The sequence below is a fragment of the Brassica napus genome, chromosome C9, assembly GCF_020379485.1.
Source record: "Brassica napus cultivar Da-Ae chromosome C9, Da-Ae, whole genome shotgun sequence".
NCBI lineage: Eukaryota > Viridiplantae > Streptophyta > Magnoliopsida > Brassicales > Brassicaceae > Brassica > Brassica napus.
Window position 1 is genome coordinate 47,249,893 of NC_063452.1, and position 27,769 is coordinate 47,277,661.

The following is a 27,769-nucleotide window of genomic DNA, read 5'->3' on the forward strand; positions in this document are numbered from 1 at the left end:
AATATAAATCATGAAAAAATTAAAGTATATATAATTAATTAATAGTAACTTACAGCGTAAATTTTGAACCACGTCTTTCTGACGTAGATCGGCGTCTTTTTCCAGTTCGGATGTGCCATGGAGAAGTAACCTTTGATCGTGTCGGTTACGTCCGATGCAAGACATCCGTCAACCCCAAACCTGAAAAAAAAACAAATTTAAAGTATAAATTATTTATTAATGTTATAAAAGAATTTTAAAAGAATTAAAAAATAATAATTAATGTAACATACCACAAAGTTCCGTCCGGTCTGTCGGGGTCTATGACTGGTAAACCTTCTCTGCCTGGCTGACCGAGAAGGTTCTCGACAGTGTACTACGAGTAAGGAGCACTCGGAGGCACCATCAAATCGGGATGAATCTCGGAGGGCATCGGAGGAGCCATCGGAGGAGGCACAGGAGGAGGCATCATCGGAGGAGCCATCGGAGAAGGCACATGAGGAACCGATGGTGCACTAGAAGAAGGCGACCGAGAGACTCTCTGAGAAGACTGAGTCTCGGGGACAGTCTCCGGACCCGAAGAACCATGAGCTGAAGAAGAACCGGGAGCTGAAGAAGACGGGTCTAAACGACTACCAGGTTCACCGAACATCTCTCTATAGTGGAGAGTAAGTCTGTTCTTTCGAACAGTGTGGAAAAAAAATTAATTTTTAAAATTACCATCAACAGTAATTAACAAATTCTATAAATAGCAAATTCTATAAATCTAGCTAAATTCCCTACATTTACCACCTAATCAACACTAATTAACATAAAATCAGTAAACCTATCTAAATTCCCTACACTAACCACCTAATCTACCCTAAACTAATCAAATTAGAGAGGAAATAGAGAGAGTATGTACCATTGCTACGAAATAGAGAGGAAGTGGAGACGAAATGGAAGTGAGAAGCTCGCGTGTATATATAGGAAATTAATAATCGTCGTAATTTCCTCGTAAAGTTATGAGGAACTAGCGAGACCCGTGTTTTTCTTTACGAGGAATTAGCGAGGCCCGCGTTTTGTTTCCTCGTAACGTCCTCGTTGATTAACGAGAAATTAGCGAGGCCCGCGTTTTTATTTACGAGGAATTAGCGAGGCCCGCGTTTTCCTATTACGAGGTCTTTACGACGAATTGTGCTTACGTGGAATTAACGAGTTCCGCGTTCTTTATTTTTTTAGGATTCGTCGTAAGCTCCTCGTTAGTTTACGAGGAAATAGCGAGGATTATGTTTAAATCCCTAAAATCCGAAATCCCAAACCCCATCTTCTTTATCTTCTACTTCATATTTTCCAAACCCCAAACCCATCTTCCCTTTAACGAGGAACTCGCGAGGCCCGTGTTTGATTTCCTCGTAACGTCCTCGTTCATTTCGAAATTTCCTATAAATACTCACCAGTTTGCTTCTCAAATCAAAGATAAACTCACCAAGCTTCTCAAATCAGAGATAACTACTCACCAGTTTGCTTCACAAATTAGAAAGATTTGAAAAAAAAAGAAGGAGAAGAAAATACTGGAACACATGTGGGCGGAGACAAGGCTAGACTTACGTAGGTCTCGCCTTGTTTCTTCCCACCTGTGATTCCAGTATCTTTCTTCTCTTCTTTTTTCAAATATTACAACGGTAGTCCCTAATTGGTCGTTCATTTACAAGGAATTAGCGAGGTTCGTTTTTTCATTTACGAGGAATGAGTGAGGCCCGCGTTTTTTATTACGAGTTTTTTACGACGAATACGACTTACGTGGAATTAACGACTCCCGCGTTCTTTATTTTTTAATTTCGTCATTATTTCCTTGTTATTTTACGAGGAAATTACGAGGATTATGTTTAAATCCCTAAAATTCAAAACCCCAGACTCCATCTTCCTTATCTTCTACTTCATATATTCCAAACCCCAAACACATCTTCCCTTTAACCTCAATCTATTCTTTCCATTCCAAACCCCAAATTCTAAAACCACAATTCCTTAACTTATAATCTCAATCTCTTATTTCTAATACAAACTCCCATTACCTTACACAAAATCAAATTATATAAATAGTTTTTCATGATTAAATCCATCAAATCACATGCATTAAGTCTGAAAATCAATCTTATTAAAAACAAATACATCAATCGGATAGATCGACATTCTCGCCATCACTAGAAACATCATCATTTTCATTAAACTTGTCTTCAACAGCTTCGTCTGTGGCATCGTCGGTAAGATCTTTGTACTCATGATTATGCGGATCAATGAGAAGGATGTCATCAATTTCTTGTTCAGGTTCCTCGACTTCATTTATCTGTTCTTCTTGCAATGGTGGTTTTTCTCCACTGATGATTCGTCCTCGAGGTGTAACTTTGATCACGGCTAACCAATTTATTCTCGATTCTCTCATCCGAGGGTATGGAAGGAAGCTAACTTGGTCTGCTTGTGAAGCTAAGATGAAAGGCTCGAATTTATTGTACCTGCAAAAATAAAGAAAATGTAGAAATTAATTTATTTTGCTCATGTATGGCAAAAAAAGAATTTGTTGTACCTTCGTCCACCATTGACATCAACTACACCGAATTTGTTAAACCGAACACCTCTGTTGACGACGGGGTCGAACCATTCACATGTGAAGAGGAAGCATTTCAGCTTCAATATCCCTGGGAATTCGACTTCATTAACCTTCGTAAAGATCCCGTAGAAATATGTTTCCCCTTTCACACATATTCCATAATTATTGGTCTCCCGCTGTCTACCATACTCATATGTGTGAAAAGTATAGCCTCGTGTGAAATACATATGTGATGTGGTGACCTTTACAAGTGGAGATTTAATTACTTCGTGTAACCACTTAGGATAATCTGCATCGTCGTCATAATCAACCTGCAAAAATAAGAGAACGTTGAAATACAGATCATGTATGAAAAAAGAGTTTGATCGACCTGAAAAAATTAAGAGTTTGAGTTAATACCTGATTCTTCAACCACTTAATAAAGTGTTGATCTTTCCTTTTGTCTACGTCACTTGTGGATATACCTGGGAATGTTTCTTCGACTTGAGAAACAAATAGGCTGTAAAATCACATTTTATATCAATTAATCCTTGGCAATTATATAATTTATACTTATATGTGTTTAGAAGTGTCCATATATGTTACCTTTCAAAATAATGCATCAGTGGATCATCGCAATTGAGTAGAATATAAGTGTGTGCACTATGAGTGTCTTCTTCACTCGACCACCAAACCTCTTTTGATTTTCCACCGAGTCGCCCAATATGGATAAAGATGTCTGGAACACCAGCAACTGCATATGTTGGCGCGACACCACCATCATCATATCTTCTTGGAGCTCTTTTCCGGGTACGCACTTTTGACGCAAAGTAGTACGATGTGAAGTGAGAAGTTTCTTCCGTCAAACTTCCAGCAATTATAGAACCTTCAATTTTTGCGAGGTTCTTTGCTTTTCCCTTCAAATATTTCATGGCTCGCTCATACTGATACATCCATCCGTAATGTACAGGTCCACGAAGCAATGCCTCATATGGGAGGTGGACAGCTAGATGCTCCATGACGTCAAAAAATCCCAGAGGAAATATCTTTTCCAAGTTGCACAATAAGATGGGAATGTTTTCCTGAAGCTGTTCCACGCCTTCTTCTTTAAGAGTGCGTATGCTCAGATCCCTGAAAAATGCTTCAATGCCTTGTATATTCCAAAAACAATTAAACACATTATTAGTCATATATTATTGCAAACTAAACCATTATAAAATTACTGCGTTATAATATACTACCTGCAAGTGCTTCATGTACGTTTGTTGGAAGTAGCTCCGCAAATGCAAAGGGAAGTGCTCGTTGCATAAAGACATGACAATCATGACTCTTCATCCTAGAGAACTTTTGACCCATTTCAACACATTAAGAGAGATTTGAAACATACCCGTCGGGGAACTTCACTTCTGATGCCACCCAGTTGAACAACACCGATTTTTTTTCTGAAGACAATCTGAATATCGGAATGGGAACTTGTCCATTGCTTTTTATATGTAACTCACTTCTTGAGCAAATATTCGGCAAATCCAACCTCGATTTTATATTGTCTTTTGTCTTCCCTGGGACATTCAATATTGTATTCATGATGTTCTCAAAGAAATTATTCTCTATATGCATCACATCGAGGTTGTGGCGCAGAAGAAGATCCTTCCAATATGGCAACTCCCAAAATATACTCTTGTTGTGCCAGTTGTGATGAACACCGTAAAAATCAGGCATATTACCGGGGACATGCCAATTACCACCACAACGAACTGTTTCGTTAGCTCTGTAGTAGTCGATTTGCGCTTCAATTTGTTCTCCAGTTAGATATGGAGGAGAAGTGTCTTTTACAACCCCTTTGTGCCTAAACAATTTCTTGTTTCTACAGTACGGATGACCAATGGGAAGAAATCGACGGTGACAATCGAACCAACTTGTCTTCTTACCATTCTTCAGTTGAAACGCATATTTCGTTCCATTACAATATGGACAAGCTAATCTCCCATGTGTAGTCCATCCAGACAACATCCCATAGGCAGGAAAGTTACTTATGGTCCACAAAAGCATCGCTCGCATCGTAAAATTCGTCTTCGTTGAGCAGTCATACGTCCTCACCTCTGTTGACCACAAATCCTTCAACTCTTTTATCAGTGGTTGTAGGAAAACATCCAGAGACCTTTTTGGATGGTTCGGATCAGGTATTAATATGGTCAAGAATAGCAACTCCCGTTGCATGCACATCTCCGGTGGCAGTTTGTATAGCGTAAGAAAGACTGGCCACAATGAATATTGTCTCCCTGACATTCCGAATGGACTAAATCCATCTGTGCATAATCCAAGATACACATTCCGGCTATTGCTAGCGAATTCCGGATGTGCTTTGTTAAAATATTTCCAGGCTCTTGCATCTGATGGATGAGTCATCTCACCATCCGTCTGAGTATGCTCGGCATGCCATCTCATCCCTCCGGCTGTCTGCTCAGATTGATACAATCTTTTCAATCTGTTTGTAATTGGTAGGTACCACATCCTTTGGTACGGTACCCTATTACGTCCCCGTCCCTGCGGCTTGAATCGTGGCTTCTTGCATAATCGACATTCTTCTAACTTCTCATCATCTCCCCAGTAGATCATGCAGTTGTCGATGCAAACATCTATCACCTCCGAAGGGAACCCAAGACTATAAACCAGTTTCTGAATCTCATAATAAGAATCAGCAGACACATTATCTTCCGGCAAATACTCTTTAAACAAGTCTGTTCATTCATTCATGCAACTTTCAGATAGATTGTGATTATTTTTAATATTCATCATTTTAGCATCCAACGACAATTTAGAGAGACCTTCTCTACAACCACTGTAAAGTGGATGATTCACCGCATTTAACATTTCATAAAACTAATTTGCATTTATGTTAGGTTCTTCATCTTCATAATGAGCTACGAATGCATCAGCTACCATATCATGAACCCTATCATAATCAACCATCTGCTCCTCCTGATGGTAACTATGTTCATTATGCAAATGATGATCAACCGGTTCTTCCTGAAAATTACTATTACTACTACTAGCTTCATTCTGGTCATAATTATAACCTTCTCCATGTTGAAACCAGATATAGTAATTTGGCGTGAAACTTTTATTTATTAAATGCTTCCAAACATTTTCACGATTTACCAATTTCGAATTTTTGCATTTCCGACAAGGACAGAACATTTTACCGCTTTCTTGGGTGAGCGGTGTGGAATATGCTTGATGCATAAATGTCTCCAGTCCCGCAAGGTATTCTTTCGTCACTCTCCCGTTAGCATCTCTATGCATATACATCCACCTCCGCAACTCGAAAATATTCCCGGAGCCCGACATTTTTTTTCTTTCACGTTTTTTTTTCTTGTTGGTGTGTTTAAAATGATGTTCAAACGTCCATATTTATAGGAAATTTTCGAATCTGGTAGTTGTAATTTTGCTAGGAATTTACGACAAAATTTAGTTAGGTTGCCGGAAAAAAAATGTGTTACAACTACAAAGTTGGTGGATTCAAAATTTGCTCGATAAGTAGACGTAAAATATTTCCTCGTAAAGTACACGCTAAATTTATGTCGAGTTTACGAGGAAAGCGTTTTTGCTCGTAAAAGCCACGTGATATTACATCGACTTTACGACAAAATGATTTCGTCGCTATTTTACGAGAAAATAATGTTGATTTTATATTTCCTCGTAAGTTCCTCGTAAAGTCGACGTAAATTTACGAGGACTGATTTTTCTCGTTAAGTTTCCTCGCTAAACTTGTGTTTTCTTGTAGTGTCTGACTATATGATCGTCTTTGTCGCTAGAATTAACAAGGTATAATTCTTAGCAAAGAAAAAGAAAAAAAAAATTAACAAGGTTTAATTTATATGAGTAACATTTTTTATACAAAGTTTATCAGAATCCAATCTGATATACTATAAATTAAATCATTTTTTTGTTATTGCATCCTACCGGATTCTGATTTGAATGTGATAATGCCACTAAAATACTAATAGTAAGTAACATTCGTGCAAGCAGTTAGCTGTGAACCACTAAACTGGCGTTCAATAAGTGATACACATATGGATGTTTGGTCCTAACTGGCGTTCCGTGTGTCAAATGTAAATCAATTGTTTCTTTACTAAAAGAGAGCAAGTCATTAATTGTTTAGCAATATCTTACTCATGGTCCATGAGTCATGGAGATAACTAGAAAAGACAGGAGAACAAATGGGTGCGGAGTGATCGATCTATAGCAACTTTCCATCCAATGAATCAGAGAACTTTTATTATTTGCTGTAACTCAGAATATGGGAAATTTGCTGTTAGCTGGGAAGAGAATAAACAAGAAATTGCAAGCATATTTAAACAAAAATAAATTAAAAATCATAACAATATTCAAGCCTAACACCTGGATGAGGTTAAATGGGATCCAAAGAAACAAACTAGTGGGTGTTCAATTACATCTCTTGTTGAAGCAACTTTCTACCAGTTATTATTACCCATACACACACATGGTCTATTGCATTCACACACATTTGGTTTCTTGCATTTCAATGCGTAAGTTTTAAATCAATATGAATTAAAGTATTGATCATAACTTCAGCTTCACCGTTCAAGCTGAAGTTGTGATTTGGTATAACATGTTTAGGGCCTTGTTGAGCAATGTTTAATAAGAAATTTATAGTGTTTATTGTTTAATAAGAAATTTATAGTGTTTATTGTTTAATAAGGAAATTCTAAGGCTTTGAAAAATTATGGGAATGGTTTGAAAATTTAAATAATCATATAGTACCAATAAACATAATATTTATTAGGGACTAAAGTAAACATATAAACAAGTTTATCAAATCATCAACTTTTATATAGAGCGGAACAACAAAAAAAGAATAATATTTTCCACAGTTTTCTATACTAATCTAATAAAAATTAAGAGATGTCAATGTTAAATGTGCGTGATGATGTATAAAGGATTATATAGGTAACTTTTTGAGTGGGACATTAATCTTGTGCGTTTGTAAATTTGAATAGAAAATATAAGTGTATGTCATAAACTTATAATAGTATGTTAGGTAAGGTGTCTATGGGATATTTGCATCTAATCATATTAGTTGATGTTAATTTATTATTTACGTCAGTAATCTCTTTTCCTATTCAACAAGGTAGGGTATTTTTCTCTTTGTAGATAAACATTTTTTGACAAGAATAAATGTATTATCTTTCTATAAGTATCCATTTAGATAACAACTTATAATATATAAGTAAGATAAACTAAGATGTGTTCAAAAAAAAAGTAAGATAAACTAAGAAAGTTAATTTTAAACGGCTGCATATTTCAAAACTGAAATAACTGATGCTTTTGTACAGAAAATACAAACTTTCAAACTGTTGCATATTTCCATGAAAGAATGAATATACATTACATTTTATTTATTGTCTTTTGCGGAGCATAACATGTTTCTATTTATTTGCGCTAGTGATGTCGCTACGTATATTGCATTTTTATGAAAATATGTTTTTTGTGCGGAAAGCCTAGCTAATGCATAAAAGTGCTGCTTTAATAATATTTTCAAATTATATGATTTAGGATTTTAGGTAAATATGTCAATGTGACAGCTCTACTTAGGTATAGTGAGCACATCCGTTTTTGTAGAAAATTAGCCGATATAAAATGTTGAGTCACTTTGTGAACTTATGCACTAACATAATATTGGATTAAATGAAATAAATGTGAACACCGCCAAAAAGGAAAGAATGTGAACACAAAATTTTTATTGATAACCAAAAAAAATGAAAAGAAGAATAAGAAAGAATTGGGAAAAGGCTAAGGCGCACGCTTAGACAAAGAGAAAACGATCGAGAGGGATAGAGTTGTGGTCTGAAAATGCGCATCATCATACATGCGCGCACTATTAAACAAATGGCAACATCCCACAAAATTAATAAGACAATGAATGGTTCTTGGTTTAATTTGGATTTGTCTTTTCCTGGTTCCCTTAATCAATAAATCTGTTGAAATTTCTTTTTCCAAGTAGAGAAAATTTTCAATGAAATTAATTTCCGACTTTATCCTAGTTTAATAAATCAAAAGGAAATAATTTGACTTATAAAGCTATCTGAATCTAAACTAGAGAGAATTGTGAGCGGACCGGACCGAACCGGACCAGATCAGATCAGACCAGAACAAAACAGACCGATATGGACTGTTTTTTTCGTTTCCTGACTTTCTGTTTTGAAATGTCAGTGGAAAAAAGAGAAAGAGAAGTAGGGCCCATCTCCGCCATAGCCAAAGACCTCTCTCTCCCACCTCTAGCTCTGTGCCCATCATCACCACAAAGAATCTCTCTCCCTTCTCTCTCTCTCTTTGTCTTTCTCTCTCTATAAGAAGAAACGTTTCCTTTAGTGTGTCTCTCTTTTGCATCTTCTCTTGTTACCTTTTGGTTCTTCAAAACAAGAAATAAAGAAACCAAGAAGAGGAGAGAACATAAACTGAGAGCTAGGTTTTTCTTTATAGGCACAAATCTGTAACTTACAAAAAGATAATAAAGTTCATTTCTCATTAAATATAGTAATTTCTCTCTTTTATTGTGTGTGTTGTTTGTTGCACAAAAAAAAAAATTGTGTGTGTTGTTTGGGAGTGATGGGTAACTGTTTGTGTAGATTTGAGCCTTTTAATCACAAAGTATCTGCAAACGCTAAGTCAGGTTTGCGTTTCTGTCTCTTCTTCTTTCTTGATTTGGTGTTTTGCTTTCTTGAAACTCTTTATCAGTGTCATGGATTTTTTTTTACTATTTTCTCCTGAAATTACGAGATTTTCTTATGGTTTATACCCAAAAAGCTTTCACAAAACTATGAAAAATCTGTCGGTTATATCCCAAAAATGATTTAATTTATTCTTTTTCTCTTTATTGGTTGATTTTGATTATGTTCTGTGTGTATTCATTCCCTTTTCCTGGTATTCTTGTTTTTATAAAGCCAATGTTTCTGTTCAATTAGTTTAATGTTTTTTTTTATCTCAATTTGTTTAGAATTTTAACCAAGCAATTAAAATATGTTGGTGTTATGTGTTCTATAGTCTCCTTCAGTTTCATTTCTCCGTAGATGCTTTTGTTTTCTTCTTGATTGGTCCCTTCAGAAGACATTTTTAATTACATATTCCATATTGTTGAGATTTTAGCCCCCCCTGAAGAATAATACATCCAAAACCATTTAATTCCACAACATGTTCAAATATCTGTCAAGTAGAATAGAATCTTCAACTATATCCACAGAATCAAAAACACTAGATCTTTTTTTTATGTTTTGGTACAGAATCACCTAAAGAACAGAGTCCAAGAGAAGAAGAGACGCATGTTAAAGAAGCTCAAAAGCTGCCATCAAATCCAAAAGAAGTAGAGGATCTAAGACGTGACTCGGCTACGAATCCTCTGATAGCTTTCACCTACGATGAGCTCAAGAACATCACAGGTAATTTCAGACAAGACAGAGTTCTCGGTGGTGGTGGATTTGGAAGTGTCTACAAAGGTTTTATCAAAGAGGAATCGGGTGATCAAGAAGAAGTTCCTAAACCACTCCCTGTGGCCGTTAAAGTTCACGACGGCGATAATAGCTTTCAGGGTCACAGAGAATGGCTGGTTAGTAGTAGTCTCTCTGTCTTTTCCTTGTCTTCCAAGTTTCATCATCAACCTAAGAGACAATGGACTAAGAATCTTATCTATGGTCTTCGATGTTGTGTAGGCAGAGGTGATATTCTTAGGGCAGCTTTCACACCCGAACTTAGTGAAGTTAATTGGTTACTGCTGCGAGGATAACCACAGGGTACTTATCTACGAGTACATGGCTCGTGGTAGCGTGGAGAACAATCTTTTCTCAAGTAAGTTTTAGCGGTTCTTACACTCTTTTCTCTTCTTGCTTGAACGCTTCTGAGTTATGTGTATCTTTGGTAGAAGTGTTGCTTCCTCTTTCATGGGCAATAAGAATGAAGATTGCATTCGGAGCAGCGAAAGGACTCGCCTTCCTCCACGAAGCAAAGAAACCAGTCATATATCGTGACTTCAAAACCTCCAACATTCTTCTAGACATGGTTAGTACTAGTGTAGTACTGTTAGTAATAATATTACATTAAGCTCTTCTCTTGTCTGTTGATACATATACTATTGTTGTAACAGGAATACAACGCCAAGTTATCAGACTTTGGTCTCGCTAAAGACGGTCCTGTAGGAGATAAATCCCACGTCTCCACCCGTATAATGGGAACTTACGGCTATGCAGCTCCTGAATACATCATGACAGGCAAGTTTCTACAACTTATTTAGCCATATATATTGTTGCGTTTGAATCTTTTTGATGACATATGTGGTGTGGTGACTTTCTTGGTTGCCAGGTCATTTGACGCCGGGGAGTGATGTGTACAGCTTCGGTGTAGTTCTGTTAGAGCTTCTCACAGGGAGGAAATCACTAGACAAGTCACGGCCCACGCGTGAGCAAAACCTAATAGATTGGGCGCTTCCGTTGCTCAAGGAGAAGAAGAAAGTGATGAACATTGTAGACCCGAGAATGAACTGTGAGTACCCGGTTAAGTCGGTTCAAAAGGCTGCAATGTTAGCTTACCATTGCCTTAACCGGAACCCGAAGGCTCGGCCTTTAATGAGGGACATTGTGGATTCTTTGGAGCCTCTTCAGGCCACAGAAGAAGAGGCCTTACTTGTCCCCACTGTTCAGAAAGCAGTTATTACCATTATAGACGAAATGCCTAAGAATGGGTTGAAGAAAGTTGAAGAAGTGAACAAGGTTGAAGAGTTTAAGAAGGTTGAAGAGGTGAAGAAGGTTACTAAAGATGATAATTAACATTGTAATTGATCACTTGGATTCTTTTGTTTTCTAAATAGACAATTTCAAAAGTGAAAACTAGACTGTGTTGTGTGTATCTTTGACATATACAGACTAAGAGAGATACATATGTTTGTGAATCTTTTTTCCTTTTATTGAAATACAGAGCTTTTAACCTTGTGTGTTCTCTTCCCACTTCTCAGTCGAAAGATTGCACTGTTGTATAAAGTTGTTTGCCACACCCACACACATTGCATTTGCATGCCCTGGTAAAGATCAGTCTCGTTAGGCCCAACAGAAGCTGGGCCTCAAACTTGTTAACCCAAATTAGTAAACGATTAAAAAGTTTCCTCTCTTGACTAAGAAAACAAACAGAAAATTGAAATATCCTCATTTCCTTTTTGGGTTGAAATTCTTTTTTTTTTAAATAAATATTTACTTTCATATAATCAACCCGATAAAGAATTCAAGTGTTAAAGATTTGAGGGGACTATTTGAGGCCCAGCTATAGTTGACATTCTTCCTAGCAAATAATCTATAGTTCCAATTTTTCATATAATTTATTTGAGGGGAAGTTGGGAAGATTAAAAGGAGCCAAATAAATGAGCAATGTAGCCCATGATAGATGATAAGGCATATTGATCGTCTCATCTGTCGGTAATGTGGACACAAAATTTTCATTCCCCATGTGTCTATCCAAGCTGCCTTTTGTTTTTCATCTCTTTATTGATAGTTTGATATATGTGGTTGTTTACGATGAAGTATGCATCACATACTTACTCTTCGTTTGATTCTATCATAATTTATGCATCACAAAAATACATTGAAGTTTGCATCACAAAATTATTCCAATCAAACGAAGAGTAAGAATGTGATGCAAGTATGTACTTTTTGTTTGTAACCTTATATTGAGATCATTTGATGTGTTACATTATCACGTGACCGAGATAAGAACGGTGAGTCCCGGCTCAGTTTCTTACGGGTATGTGAAGGTTCGGGTTTTTAGTGAGACTATGAATCCTCAAGAATTTAACGCATCCAAAGTTTCTTTAGGAGTTCTTGGCGTTATATCTCAGGTACACATTAGCCTTGTTCGTTTCATGATCGCCACATCTAGGCTGTGATAAAAAATTAAGTCTTTCATCACCATAACGCTGGGCACCGGTGAAACATCTTTAACTCGTTTTCAGTCGCAGCGGCCATTAATAGTGAGTAAAAGGAACGCTGAAATTAATGGCGGCACTAACGTTCCGTTTTTTTGTATCTACGATAACTATTTTAACTTTCAGTTTTGTTGTTTTTTGTCTCCGTCCAAGTGCATTTCTTTGCCGCTGCCGCTGCCGCTGCGTTCGGCATGATGAAACGAACACGGCTATTATACATCACTTTTGTTAGTTTATATATACATCAACTTTTGTTAGTTCGTATATAGATTTTAGATGTTACAAATAATTGTAATAAAAGATCTTCATAGAAATATATTTTTATAAATTTATAGGTTTATATTTATGTAATTATTTAAAAAAATTTAGGAGCTATATATTAATGTTTCACTTGCCTATGCCTATGATCGATCCTTATTTTTGTTATTTTTGTATGTGCTACATAAGAGCTTTTTGCAGAATTGACCTATAACTTAAAGTCAAACACAAAACTAACCTCCTTTTTTTTTGAAAATTGGTTTTGCCCTATTCACCCCACAAGTTCATATAATTTATGAAAATGCCATCAATTTTTTTTTTCTTTTTTTTTTCGAAAATGACATTTTTACTCTCTCACCCTCATCATCTTCAAGTAATTACAAGATTGTCATTGTCATCAATACCACAACCACCATGAACAACCAATTTGAAGCTCTTAATGCTCCCAAAATCGATTTACCCTTCTTCTTTTTCCATTCTTGTGAACTAAACACAACATATCTCTCACTTTCTCTCCACAATGAGCTAAAAAAACCAAAGATTTTGATTCTAATTTTTTTATGGTTCATAGAGTCATAGAAGCTAACGATTCTGGGTGGGTTACTTTCGTTTGTGATTCTGTGTGCTTGGAGAAGCCTTATGTATGCTAAGGAACTTATCTCACAAATTTAAGGTATAACATCGAGTTTTTTTTCAGATTTGTTCGTCAGACGACTTACTTGGGAAGTCGTCTAGCTGTAGACAACTTACCTGGAAGTCGTCTGGTCAACGCAGAGGTTATTTTTGCAATTGACTTTGAAATCTGTAACCTGAGACGACTGAAAGTTAAGTCGTCTGTTTTTGTTTGGTTTCAAAAAAAATTCCAAAGAACCTAGACGACTTACATTTCAGTCGTCATAGGTTAGTTTTGCATTTGACTGGATAATTTCAGAAGTTTGACTTCCCCAGATGACTTACATTTCAGTCGTCTGGCGAAAATTAAAATAATAATATTTTTTTAAAAGTAGACGACTTACAGTTAAGTCGTCATAGGTTAGTTTTGCAATTGAAAAAAAAAACTTCAAAATTTAATTATACACAGACGACTTATAATTCAGTCGTCCACGAGACGACTTACTTGTAAGTCGTCCAGGATTTTTTTCCGAGATTCTGGTCAAACCTCGTAAATCCTGGACGACTTACATTTCAGTCGTCTCGTGGACGACTGAATTATAAGTCGTCTGTATATAATTAAATCTTGAAGTTTTTTTTTCAATTGCAAAACTAACCTATGACGACTTAACTGTAAGTCGTCTACTTTTAAAAAAATATTATTATTTTAATTTTCACTAGACGACTGAAATGTAAGTCGTCCAGAAAAGTCAAACTTCTGAAATAATCCAGTCAAAAGCAAAACTAACCTATGACGACTGAAATGTAAGTCGTCTAGCTTTTTTGGAGTTTTTTTTAGCCAAACAATAGTAGACGACTTATTTTTCAGTCGTCCAAAATAACAGATTTCAAAGTCAATTGCAAAAATAACCTCTGCGTTGACCAGACGACGTATAGTTTAGTCGTGTGGACAACTTAGATTGAAGTCGTCCGCATCTTCTCCGCTAGTTTTTAAGTCTTCTACGTTAGTTTTTGAATAACTTGTATTTTTAAGAGTGATAAGTAACTTCAAGATATGTAAAACTCAAATTTACAAAATATGTTCTCTCCCTTAGTTTTACTAAATTTGACTAAGTTTTTCAACGCAAACTTATAATAAAATATGATATGCTTTGACTAGTTACTATTGTTTGTTTCCATCTCTTAAGTATTATTGTTATAGACAATAATGATGACTATTGTTATGAGTTGGAAGAAGGGTTAAAATGCTTCTTAAAATGTTGTATCAATATAAAGCTACCAACATTCTTGTTTATTAAGATGAGAAAAAGGCCATTGGAGTTTATTATTGCATATGAGAGATCCAAAGATAAGAAAAAGACTATTGAAGTCTATTATTTCATTGATTTGTAAATGTGTAAACACATTGTTAGCACATTTAATACATCTTGGAAAATATTATTACTGATTTTACAAAAAATTCACAACTAAAAGAGTAGACATGCAATTCACAAAACAGACCACAAACAAAACTATTATAAATCATTCCTCTACAAAGAAAAGCTTGGATTCCACTTGAGTAGACAAGACCACACAACTTTTAAGAAGTCCAGACGACTTCTAAGAAGTCCAGACGACTTCTAAGAAGTCCAGACGACTTCCAGGAAGTTCAGACGACTTTGTCAGAAGACTTTTAGGAAGTTCAGACGACTTCCAGACGACTTTACAGGAAGTCCAGACGACTTTACAGGAAGTCCAGACGACTTTACAGGAAGTCCAGACGACTTTGTCAGAAGACTTCCAAGAAGTCCAGACGACTTCCATACGACTTCCAGACGACTTCCAGACGACTAACAGGTAAGTTGTCCCAGAAGTCTTCTAGATCTGAAAAACCTGCATATTAAATCCAGATCTGAAAAACCTGCATATCCAAAAACGTTCAAATGGCTTAAAAACAGAAAAAATGAGTGAAAGATTAGATAAATCTACCTTTACAGAACACACAAAATACATATCTAAAAATAATAGATTTACCTTTAAATTAGTGGAAGATGGGTACCATCTAATAAAAAACCTGCAAAAAAGATAGATTATTAAGAAAGACATGAGACAAAACTGGAAAATTCATATAAAGTTTGGTGTTTTCAAGTCAAAGAGATTAGAGTGAGTTTGGAGAGTTTTAGTTTGGGAAAAAAGTAAGAACTTTATACAACAAGATGTTACCAAATGAAGAAAAATCAGACATAAGAACTTACCAAAACGCTCAGATCTATTATGAAAGGGAGACTTCGTCAGAAGACTTCCATGAAGTCCAGACGACTTCCTGGAAGTCCAGACGACTTCTTGGAAGTCCAGACGACTTCCTGGAAGTCCAGACGACTTTGTCAGAAGACTTCCAAGAAGTCCAGACGACTTCCAGACGACTAACAGGTAAGTCGTCCAAGAAGTCTTCCAGATCTGAAAAACCTGTATATCAAATCCAGATCTGAAAAACCTGCATATCCAAAAACGTTCAAATGACTTAAAAATAGAGAATATGAGTGGAAGATTAGATAAATCTACATTTATAGAACACACAAAAATACATATCTAAAATTAATAGATTTACCTTTAAATTACTGGAAGATGAGTACCATTTGATTAAAAACCTACAAAAGAGATAGATTAGTAAGAAATACATGAGACAAAACTGAAAAATTCATATAAAGTTTGGTGTTTTCAAGTCAAAGAGATTAGAGAGAGGTTGGAGAGTTTTAGAATGATGAACATTACATTTTTGTTGCAGCCATTTGAGAGGAGGAGAGAGAATGTGTAAATTTTTCTTTATATAGGGAGACAAAAAATCCAATTAGGTTAAATATTTTTGACTCAGACGACTTCCTGGACGACTTACATTTCAGTCGTCTGGTGAAGAAATTAAAACAGACGACTTACATGTAAGTCTTCCAGAAGAGTTTAATATTTTTAGCGGGAAATTAAATATTTTTAGCGGGAAACTAAAATAGAAGACTTTCCAGACGACTTACAAGTAAGTCGTCTGGTTTAAATTATTAAAGCGGGAAAAGAATTTTTTTAAAAAATTTTAGGCGGGAATATTTGGACGACTTACATGTAAGTCGTCTGTTTTAATTTCTTCACCAGGCGACTGAAATGTAAGTCGTCCGAGTAAAATGATCCGGTTAGGTTAAAACGTACATTGGTAAAATTAAAGGTTCGGTACGATGTGGACGACTGAAATATACGTCGTCCGAGTAAATTATTCAACAGACGACTGAAATATAAGTCGTCCACACCCTAAACATAACCCTTAAACTTAATTATCTAATTAAAGACTTCATAAAATCAAATCAAACTTGAAAAGTGTTTACTATACACATAAATAAACACATATAGGTGAAAACTAATTTTTGAAAAAAACATTTTAGTTTTCCAAAATCTAACCCTAACAATACATACAATACTACAACATATGTTTGCCAAACTCCTAAACCAAAGTATTTCATGATTCACTACTTCCACTCATCTATCTTCAAAACAAATCAATTTTATCATATCTTAATTTATATCACTTAAAACTGTTTATAATTACTTGATTTTTATTTTTCACGCATCAAAATATTTTTTTACAAGATTTATAAATTATTTTTAAAATAAACCGGTACCAGACGACTTACACTTCAGTCGTCCAGACGACTTCCAACATCTCAGACGACTCAGACGATTTACTAGGGCTATATTCGTAAAAATGGCTTCTGTTTTTTTGTTTGGTCACAAGGGGCTGAGCTGTAATTTCACTAGACTTTTAGGTTAGTTTTGCATTTGATTCAAGTTTAGGTATAGGTTTGGGGTTAAAATCAAGTTGTGGGTTAGTTTTGGCAAAAACCCCGCTACATAAATATACACTTATATTTTCGTATGTCTGGAAAGCTTACTTTTAAGTTGCAACCAATATTTAAGATATCGTTAACGTATAAGCGATTCAGATTTTGGAGTTCAAGCCCTGACATTTGGGGAAAAGCACGAGTTTGCAGATTTCTTATTGTTACCCAGCCAACACAAAGTGGTGTATCGAATAGACGACCGTGTTCCTTTGAACACTTCCGGCTTGTTCGATTTTTTCCCATTCCGTCCGCAACTCTCCTCAGCATTAGCCCTCGTCAGATCTTTAGGTTAATATTATATATTTACAAGATATTTAAACTATTATATAACATTTTCATGGTTACAATGTTTCTTATATACATTTGCTCTCATGGTGTACGAAAAGGAGAGTGAAGAGGCATCCGCCAATGTAAACAATAAATGTGTGAGAGGAGAGCAAATATCGTCGTTTTTGTTTTCAATTGCTTATAGTGTGACTAACAATACATTCACATACTTGTAGCCCTAGTGATTCTTTTCATACAAAATTGATCACCATTCTATGATTCTATCATAAGTTCGCTTATATAATTTTCCACCGCATGCTTTTTATTTACAGGCTACCCGGTTATTGGAAGACAAAACCGTATGATGTCGTCCGGTGCGCGTTTAGACAGCCATCAAGATGTATTGATCACGGCTTGTCCGTGGGATCCACGCATAAAAGGGGAGTTTTTTCACCAAACAACATTAAGTGTTCCACTCAGACATGTCAAAGAATTCATCAACAACATCAAAGAACTTGTGAAAATCGAACCAAAATTTCTCTGTATCCTTGAAGACAGCAACGGTATTCTAATGCGTTATGTTACATCCTCTCCTGCGTTTCTTGGAAAAGAGGAGAAAGCTTTACACTTTGACCTAACTTACTACCGAAGCAAAGATGATCCTTTGGTACCGCGTCTCTACGAGGATTTCATTGAAGAAATCGAGCTAATGGCGGTATTTAAATACAACGCATTGCCACATTGGGGGAAGAATAGAAACATAGCGTTTAATGACGTGATTAAAAAGTACAAGAATGCAATCGCTTTTTTGAAAGTAAAAGAGAGATTCGATCCTTTAGGGTTGTTTTCTAGAGAATGGACGGATCAGATTCTAGGTTTGAAAGGTAGCGTCACGATTGTGAAAGAAGGATGTGAATTGGAGGGACTATGTATTTTTTCGGAGGATTCTCAATTTCTCACTGTGCTCCGAGGTTATATGTGTCGGCCAGGTAAAGTCTATAGAGAGGCTAGAGTTTGTACTCGTGTCTAAGCAAATCATACAAATTTTTTTATGAAATCTTACGCTTTGAGGGTAAGATCTTTTATATATTAATTGAAAAACATTACAACATTGTGTGTAGCCACGTATCAGCATGAGAATGAAATTCAGAATTTTTAGAAAAATAGGTTGGTTCATCTTAACTTATATTATACTCCACTTTTTATTAAACTAACTATTAAATTGATAAATAGTGTACAAAAGAATATTCTCGTTTTTTTAAAATAAAATCTATGGAATTGCCTAATATGATTAACGTATATATGACAATCAATGATTATGAATAATAAATATTGATAATGATTTTTGTATCTTAGCTCTTTTTGTTCATTTTATATATTTAAAAGATATTAAACAACCTCATTAATCATATAATAAAAAAATTAATTTTTTTATATGTTATATTTTAAATTTTTAAAACGACTATAAATTACTAAAAACATTAAATGTCTCACACTAAAATTTTGTGATCAATAGTTTAACTTTTTTGGTAATAACAAGATACAAATGATCATATATCGTATAAATATGAAGTCTCATTTACTAGACATTCATATTATATATTAATATAGTTTAAAATTAAACTATATAACATAGAAAAATACTTAAATCTGATAATTTCTAAATATGTATTAAAAAGTATTAAAACCTTAATATTTTAATTTTGAAATTTGCATTAAAAAAATCGCACATTAGAAATTTTGTATTTATCATATGAGTATGAATTCTCAATAATAAATATTTATATTAAAATATACTATATATCTATGTCCATGTCATTGAAATTTAGTTATATACCATATAAAATAAAATAAAATAAGTTTGTGATTTATTTACCAAAAATATATCATAAATAAAAAAGATGTATTGTTTTGATTTATGTCTTTACTCTAATTTAATTATATACATAATACGTAAATGAATACAAATAAATAATAATAGATAAAAATTATTTTTATATATACATTCATCCCGCGCAATTGCGCAGGTCTTAAGCTAGTGAATAAATAAAACATAAGTTAAACAATAAATTTATGAATTTTGAAGGTTTCGGATCTTTGATTCCTCACATTTTCTAGTGTCAGTAACTATTCGTTGATAATACCGCATTGAAGTCATACTGCTCCTCCCAAATTGGATCCCATTACTTGATCCTAAGTATTCTAAGTTATAGAGGTTTCTAAATTCAATATGTTAAGTAGAGTATGATAAAACATCTTTGTCTTTGAAAGAAATGAGCTTCTTGTCATAAAACAAGTGGATGAGCTCGATGTCTTCAGGGAAGAAATGCTCAAAACCTCTATGCCGATCGACAACTCTATCTGAATATTATTCTGGATCTGTAGTCATAATTGACTGTTTATGCTGTATTTTTGGCCTTGGTCCTATGTAGTTATTTTTTGTTTTTAGAAGCGGTAAACCCAACTGGTTCTGTATTTGAATTGAGGTGAATACTTTTCTGTATATGAAGATCGTGCCCCTATTATTTTTGGAAGTTCCGAGTTCTCCGTGCATGATGATGACTATTGACGAGACGCGAATAAATTGCTATCAAATTCTTTAAATACATTGAAATTTATGGCAATAAATAATACTCCCTCCGTTCCAAAAAAAAAAATTGTTTCAGAAAGATCTATTTTTGTGTTTTCTATGAAAAAATTGTAAATTTCAAGAAAATTAATTGATTTTATTAAATTACTATTACTTAAAAGTTATTAAAATTGAAAATTACAGAAAACGATACATTTATTATGTTAGTTTAATGTTTTTCTTAATATGTGTGAAAATATTAAAAAGTTTATCTTTGTAGAACAGATAGAGTATAGACTTGTTGAACAAAAACAATCATAATAATATAAGGGTTAACAACGCACCAGTATTTTTGAAAAAAAAAACGCACTGTTGTGAAACAAGAGAATAAAATCTGTATGTTTCTGTATTATTTATAAACATAAGGAGCCCTTTATATATAGGAAATTACAACGTCATGGAATAATAGAAAGACTAAAGAAATGAAATACAAATATGGAAAAAATACAAATCATAATCTAATAAGGAAAATGCAAGATGCTGATTCTCTCTCTCTCTCTCTCCTCACGGTCGACTCTCTCTCTCTCTAGCATTGGGCCGGTTATGGACATCCACAATATGATTTATAACACTCCCTCTTGGATGCCATAACCATACATGGATTGTAATACGCTTTAGATGTTGCCTCATTAAAACCTTACCAGGAAAACCCAGTGGGACAAAACCATGGTGAAGGAAAAAGAGTACAACACGTATTACTCCCCCTGTTCTGAACAACTCGCGGCTGGCCTCATGAACAGCCAAGATCTCCGAATGGTTTGAAGATGTGGCCGCGATCGTCTGCTTCATGGAACACCATGATATGGCCGTTCCACCATGTGTGAAAACATAGTATGTCTGTGATCGAGCATTGTTTAGATCCGAAAGATAACCTGCATCATCAAAATCAACTAAACCTTCTTTGTTTTGGTTAGTATAAAATAAACCCAAGTCTTTCGTTCCTTGCAGGTAACGAAGAACATGTTTAATCCCGTTCCAGTGCCTTTGGGTTGGACAAGAGATTAATCTAGACAATAGATTCACGGCAAAACATATATCTGGTCGTGTGACTAGCCAGATGCATCAAAGCTCATATGGCACTGAGATATGGCACTTTGGGACCAAGGACATCTTCATCGTCCATCTTAGGACGGAACGGATCAGTGTCCAGGCCGAGGGACCTCACGACCATGAGGCTAGATAATGGGTGAGACTCGGCCATGTTGAATCTCAAGAGTACTTTTCTGTATATGTCATTTGATGCACAAGGATTCCATCTCTTATGTACTCAAGTTGTAATCTCAAACAAAAAATTTGTTTTTTTTTCAAGATCTTTCATCTCGAATTCTTTCTTAAGATATTAAACTGTTTGGGAAATCTCTCCAGAGGTTCCTAGGATATTTAAATCATCAACATACACTGCTATAATCACAAAGCCCTGGCTGAATTCCTTTATAAAGATACAAGGGCTGATTGGATCATTCTTGTATCCTTCTCTCTCTAGGTACTCACTTAACCTATTGTACCACATTCGGCCTGAATGTTTCAATCCATAAAGTGACTTATTCAACTTTATAAAGTGTTATTCTCGAGTTCTCGATTTGTTTTTCAACTCTATATCCTCTAGTACTTTCATATAAATCTCATTATCCAGTGGCCCATAAAAGTATGCAGTTACAACATCCATTAACCGTAAGTCTAATTTCTCTCTTATAGCCAGACTTATCAGGAATCTAAAAGTAGTAGCTTCCACCACAGGAGAGTATGTCTCCTCATAATCGATTCCTGGTCTTTGTGAGAATCCTTGTACAACAAGCCGTGCTTTATATCTCACGACCTTGTCGTGTTCATTTCTTTTCCTCACAAAGACCCACTTATAGCCGACTAGTTTAACATCATATGGTGTCCGGACTATTGGTCCAAAGACATCTCTCTTCTTTAAAGAGTTTAACTCCACGTTTATAGCTTCTTTCCATTTGATCCAATCTGATCGTTGAGTGCACTCATAAATAGACGTGGGTTCATGATCCTCATTCAAATCCATAAGTTCAAGTGTTACCTTGTATGCAAATATATCATCAATGTCGACATTTTTTCTGTTCCATTGTATCCCAGACAAGACATAGTTTATTGAGATCTCATTATTATCAGGACCTTCAGTACCTTGAATCTTGACGTCCCAAGAATCAGTATTAGATACATCAGGGCCGGCCGCATCTAAGCATTCATGATACGATCGCTATTAGGGTTTTAGGATCGGCCGCGATTAAGCCCCGGGATTTAGGAACGGCCGCGGTCGTATCTAGGGTTTCAACAACCTCGGTTTCATTCTCTCCACCTTTCTTAGTTTTCCGAGGGATCTTATCTTTGGAACCTATTGGTCTACCACGTTTCAAACGTTGTCTAGACTCTGTAGCAACTTGATTGTGTCCCTCTTGAACATCAATTCTGATTGGTGCATTAGCAGCTGGTATATATGACTTTGTCACTTTTTTCGGCTCAGCAAAGATCTGGCAATTGATTAGCTAGCTTTTGTAAATGTATAATATTTTGGACTTCTAAATCACATTCCTGAGTCCGAGGATCTTGCCAAGATAAGGATGTTTGATTCCATGTAATCTTTTTTTACCAGCTTATTGATATCTTCCCCTAATGTTGGATGTTCAGATTCATCAAAGTGACAATCCGCACACCTGGCCTTAAATAAATCACCCGTAGTTGGCTCAAGGTATTTTATAATCGTGGGGGAATCATATCCAACATATATCCCCATCCTCCTTTGAGGTCCCATCTTTGTTCTCTGTGGTGGAGCAATTGGTACATAGACGGCACAACCAAATGTCTTAAGATAAGATATGTCTGGCTCATGACCCGTAAGCAACTGTTTTGGAGAATATTTATGTTCACTAGACGGTTTGATACGAATCAGTTCGGCCGCGTGCAAGACCGCGTGTCCCCAAGCTGTGGTCGGAAGCTTAGACCTCATAAACAATGGTCTAGCTATTAGCTGAATTCGTTTTATGATTTATTCGGCCAAGCCGTTCTGTGTATGTACATGTGCCACGGAGTGTTCTACACTTACCCCCATGGACATACAGTAATCATTAAACGCTTGGGACGTGAACTCACCAGCATTGGTCTCTATCATTCCGACCTTAGCATAGTAAAAGGCCAGTAGAGAGCGTATGTATAGACTCTAGGATTTTCTTATAGCATTGGCCGATGTCTATGATCTGAATGAACTCTTTGTTTCCTTCGCCCTTAGTCTCAATATCAAAGCCATTCATTCGAATGTCTTTAAAGCTCAATAGGCTTCTCTTAGAGCTGGGTGAATACAATGCATCAAATATCTCTAGATGCGTACCCTTAGGCAACAGGATGTTAGCCTGGCCGTAGCCCTCTATTAGACTGGCTATACCCGGAATGATACTTTAGAGACTTCATATAAAAACTTTCATTCATTAATAAAATAAGTTCAAAGCAATCAAAACATGGAAACACAAAGCAAAGAACATGAAAACATAGATGTCGAATTCAACTTCATTCTTTTAAACAATCTGAAGTTTCATAATCCATAAGATCGTCTCGTTCATGATTGAAATCATCTTCACCATCTTGATAAGTCATATGAGCTTCAGAATTCTTCCCTTTCAAACTCTCTTGGTAGAGGTCAACGAGATGTTTGGGAGTCCTACATGTCTTAGCCCAATGATTATCCATACCACATCTATGGCACACGAATTTGGTCGAGTTTTGTGGCTTGAAAGATGTACCACGGCCTCGGCCATGTCCACGGCCTCCATAGGAGCAACAGCCATATGAGTTGCCTTGGCCTCGACCAAACAAGTTTCGGTCTCGACCACCACGTCCATGCCATTTTCCACGACCACGGTTGTGTTAGCTATCACTCTGGACATGGTTCGACTCTTTCTTAGCCTCTACGGTCGCATGTGCCTCAGGTAATTGGTTTGTTCCAGGAGGTCTCAATTCACTGTTTCTCATCAACAGTTCATTGTTCTGCTCAGCGAGCAAGAGACAAGAGATCAGATTAGCATAAGTTGTGAAGTCCTTCTCACGGTATTGTTGTTGTAACAACACATTGCTTGTGTGGAAGGTGGAAAAGGTTTTCTCAAGCATATCCTTATCCGTTATATCCTCACCACACAGTTTCAATTTTGAAACTATTTTAAACAGGGCCGAGTTATACTCGTCCACGGACTTGAAGTCCTGGATCCAGAGATTCCTCCAATCATACATAGCCTTTGGTAATAACACCGTTCTCTGGTGATCATATCTCGTTTTCAACTCTGTCCAAAGGTCTAGAGGATTCTCAATAGTCAATTACTGATCTTTGAGACTCTCAATAAGATGATGGCGTATAATGAATATCGCATTGTATCTATCTTTCTCACTTGCATTATTGCCCTCGGTGATACATTCACCGACCCCTTGGATTTTAAGATGATCTTAGCATCAAGTGCCCATTGCAAGTAATTATCTCCAGAGAGACTTAGGGCAGCAAAATCCAAGTTGTTGATTTTCGACATCTGAAATCATATGTTTCATAATTTAGATTTAAAAGTGTTCAAGCGAATGCAATCAATATGCTCAAGCAATCCGGATTCTAGGTATGATGCAAATAGGTCATTCATATATGATGCATACATGTTCAATCTTAGCATTCAGATTCTATATGCAATCAGTTCGTACTATTATGCATGCATGATGCAAACAAGTCGCACGGCTACAATCTTAGCAAACGGTTTCAATGCAATCAATACAATGGTTATTCGTTTTCAATCTTAGCAAACGGTTTTCTAAGAGTTCAATGTGTAATTGCAATCAAACAGTCGAGCAATGCAACAATTAGGGTTCATTCGAGAATGTATGAAAACTATCAAAACTAGCTGGATCATTATCAAGACGAGAATTCATAAATCATTTAACCTAGCACGCGATTTCTATTTCAATTCAAGCATTCGGTTTTAATCAATCAAACAAGATAGTATATGATTTTAATTTCAAGACATTAGGGTTTCGATCAAACAATCAATACGACTTCAATTTGAAAATCATTCAATCGGTTTTATCAATTCAAACAACCAAATTCAAGAATGAGATTATCAATCCTAGCAATCGATTTCTATGTGATCAAATTCAATACGGTTTTAATTAATCAAGGCTAGCATACTATATCCAAACATACAATCATTCAAACAATCAATTTCGATTCAAAGCATTAGATTAGGGTTTCGATTTTAATTCATTCAATCAATCAATTTGATTTCGAATTAGGGTTTATAAAATCGAATGTGTTTTAGTATTTGGGTTTTAAATAAAATTGATTTCATGCATTCATGCAATAAGCATGTACGCGGCTAGGATCATGGATATTAGGGTTTCGATTTTGATCTTAGATCATTGGGGTTTTGAGATTCAAAACCATTAAGGTTTCGATTTTAGTTGATCAAACAATCAATCTCGATTAGGGTTTGGGGTATCGAACTTATGATTATGAGCTTCGATTTACTCATTGGGGTTTTGATCTATTACCCTATGGTTTTGATTTCAACATTAGATCATACTATTAGGGTTTGTAGTTTTTATTGTTTCGATTCTTATCAAACAATTAAATTCGATTATGGGTTCTATTTAAGGTTTCGAATTACCTTAACCTCAGGTAGGGTTGAATGTACCACCAAAGAGATGGACCGCGAGCTGGAACTGATCATAACGCGAGCTGATGTTGTCGCGAGCTGTCTGATTGCTGAGATTGGGAACGCGAGCTGTCCAACGTGCTGATCGGGTCGCGAGCTGTCCGCGAGCTGTTTGAGATCGTCTTGTTTGTGAGCTGAGGTTGAACAAGCCGAGATCGTCTGAGCTAGGATCAGGAACGCCTTGAGCTGAAGCTGATCGGGAACAGATTGCAAACAAGGATCGCGATATAAGGTTTCGCGATCGGGATTAGGATGGTTCGCCGGTAAGGATGTTCGCCGATTAGGGTTAGGGTTTTAGGCGGTTTGTTTTAGCTTAGGGATTTATATTCTATCGTGCTAATAACGTATTGTGAAACAAGAGAATAAAATCTGTATGTTTCTGTCTTATTCATAAACATAAGGAGCCCTTTATATATAGGGAATTACACCGTCATAGAATAATGGAAATACTAAAGAAAGGAAATACAAATATTGAAAGAGTACAAATCATAATCTAATAAGGAAAGTACAAGATGCCGATTCTTTCTCTCTCTCCTCACGGTCGACTCTCTCTCTCTAGCATTGGGCCGGTTATGAACCAGACCGGTTATGAACCGGGCCGATTATGAACCTGGCCGATTATGAACTGGGCCGGTTATGGACATCCACAATATGATTTATAACACGCACCCGTAGTTTTCAGACCACCCTTTGATAAAAAAAGTATCCAGACCACCCAACTGGATTCATTCGAGCAAACAAAACAAAACTGAACACTGGAGAAACATATGATGAAAGATCGAACGGTCTTCAGTCAAAGCAAGACTGCATCAATCGATGGTCACAAGATTTTGATTAATTAATTTTATGGGTGTTTCATTGATGGTCTAGATAGAGCCCATATTCAGAAAAAGTTTTCATTTCGTTCCGCATATAGTAACTTTATCTAATATTCAGTACATAATATAGCAAATATATATAATAACCGGGCCGGTTATGGATATCCACAATATGATTTATAATACGCACCGGTAGTTTTCAGACCACCTTTTGATAAAAAAAAGTATTCAGACCACCCAACTGGATTCATTCGAGCAAACAAAACAAAACTGAACACTGGAGAAACATATGATGAAAGATCGAACGGTCTTCAGTCAAAGCAAGACTGCATCAATCGATGGTCACGAGATTTTGATTAATTAATTTTATGGGTGTTTCATTGATTGTCTAGATAGAGCCCATATTCAGAAAAAGTTTTCATTTCTTTCCGCATATAGTAACTTTATCTAATGTTCAGTACATAATATAGCAAATATATATAATAATTTTTTTCTTAAACTCAAAATCATAATATTCCATTAATATGCATTCCTAATACATACAAATATATACTATAGATATATGACCATATCTATATGATATACTGCAATGATAAATAGAATGTGATAGTATGACATATATTTGGTATTCATAATTTATAAATTGTGATAGTTTCATTTCTGTATATAAAGATCTCCCTATATAGTGTACACATGTATCATGTATGTATTTTATTTGTGAGAGGGAGCAGAAAAGAAAGAGAAATATTCGTCTGTTTTAAATAGAGAAGCAGATCTTTTGTCAAATCTTGATGGTAATTATACTATTCTTGTCATCTCAAATTCAAGGAAACATTGGAAAAAGATGTTACGATTCAGGTATCACATTTTGATGGGATGTCCAGATTCTATCAAAAAGAAGCTTCCAGCTCCGTCAAGGCGTCAACACCAACCGAAGGTTGTTGCACTCTTGTACGAACCATTGGAATGCAATGTGTATGTGAAGTCATCACTAAGGGAATGGAAGCAACCATTGATATGCAAAAGCTCGTCAACGTCGCTGCTGCTTGTGGTTGTCCCCTTGCTCCTTGGTTCTCAGTGCGGAAGTAAGTTTGTAAAATAA

At 35.7% G+C, this 27,769-nt stretch overlaps 2 protein-coding genes and 1 pseudogene across 3 annotated transcripts; all 3 read left to right on the forward strand.

The window, feature by feature from the left end:
• The first annotated feature begins 8,697 nt into the window (after window positions 1–8,697).
• On the forward strand, window positions 8,698–11,542 carry LOC106437654 (probable serine/threonine-protein kinase PBL16). Of its 2 annotated transcripts, none has more exons than XM_013878580.3 (6): window positions 8,698–9,239; window positions 9,847–10,169; window positions 10,273–10,408; window positions 10,485–10,618; window positions 10,704–10,827; window positions 10,919–11,542. In XM_013878580.3, exons 1-6 carry the CDS (start codon window positions 9,176–9,178, stop codon window positions 11,380–11,382), a joined length of 1,245 nt encoding a protein of 414 aa, XP_013734034.1. In that variant the 5' UTR covers window positions 8,698–9,175; the 3' UTR covers window positions 11,383–11,542. The 2 variants fall into 2 exon arrangements, with proteins under 2 accessions (XP_013734034.1, XP_013734033.1); XM_013878579.3 differs by having other exon boundaries at window positions 8,718–9,239; window positions 10,482–10,618.
• A 6,289-nt stretch (window positions 11,543–17,831) lies between these two features.
• Window positions 17,832–18,688, forward strand: LOC106441740 (probable truncated L-gulonolactone oxidase 7, mitochondrial; the record flags this gene model as incomplete). The annotated part of the gene is made up of 1 exon (XM_048768049.1): window positions 17,832–18,688. A coding segment is annotated over one exon (723 nt), but the record flags the coding sequence as incomplete, so codon positions are not given.
• A 5,211-nt stretch (window positions 18,689–23,899) lies between these two features.
• LOC106441739 lies at window positions 23,900–27,769 on the forward strand (annotated as a pseudogene).

What these genes read in the sequence shown, in the direction of transcription:
- LOC106437654 (XM_013878579.3), top strand. Translation starts at nt 9,176, where the DNA reads ATGGGTAACTGTTTGTGTAGATTTGAGCCTTTTAATCACAAAGTATCT. An exon ending in ATCTGCAAACGCTAAGTCAG is followed by an intron (nt 9,240 to 9,846) that starts GTTTGCGTTTCT and finishes GTTTTGGTACAG; the next exon opens with AATCACCTAAAGAACAGAGT. An exon ending in AGGGTCACAGAGAATGGCTG is followed by an intron (nt 10,170 to 10,272) that starts GTTAGTAGTAGT and finishes GATGTTGTGTAG; the next exon opens with GCAGAGGTGATATTCTTAGG.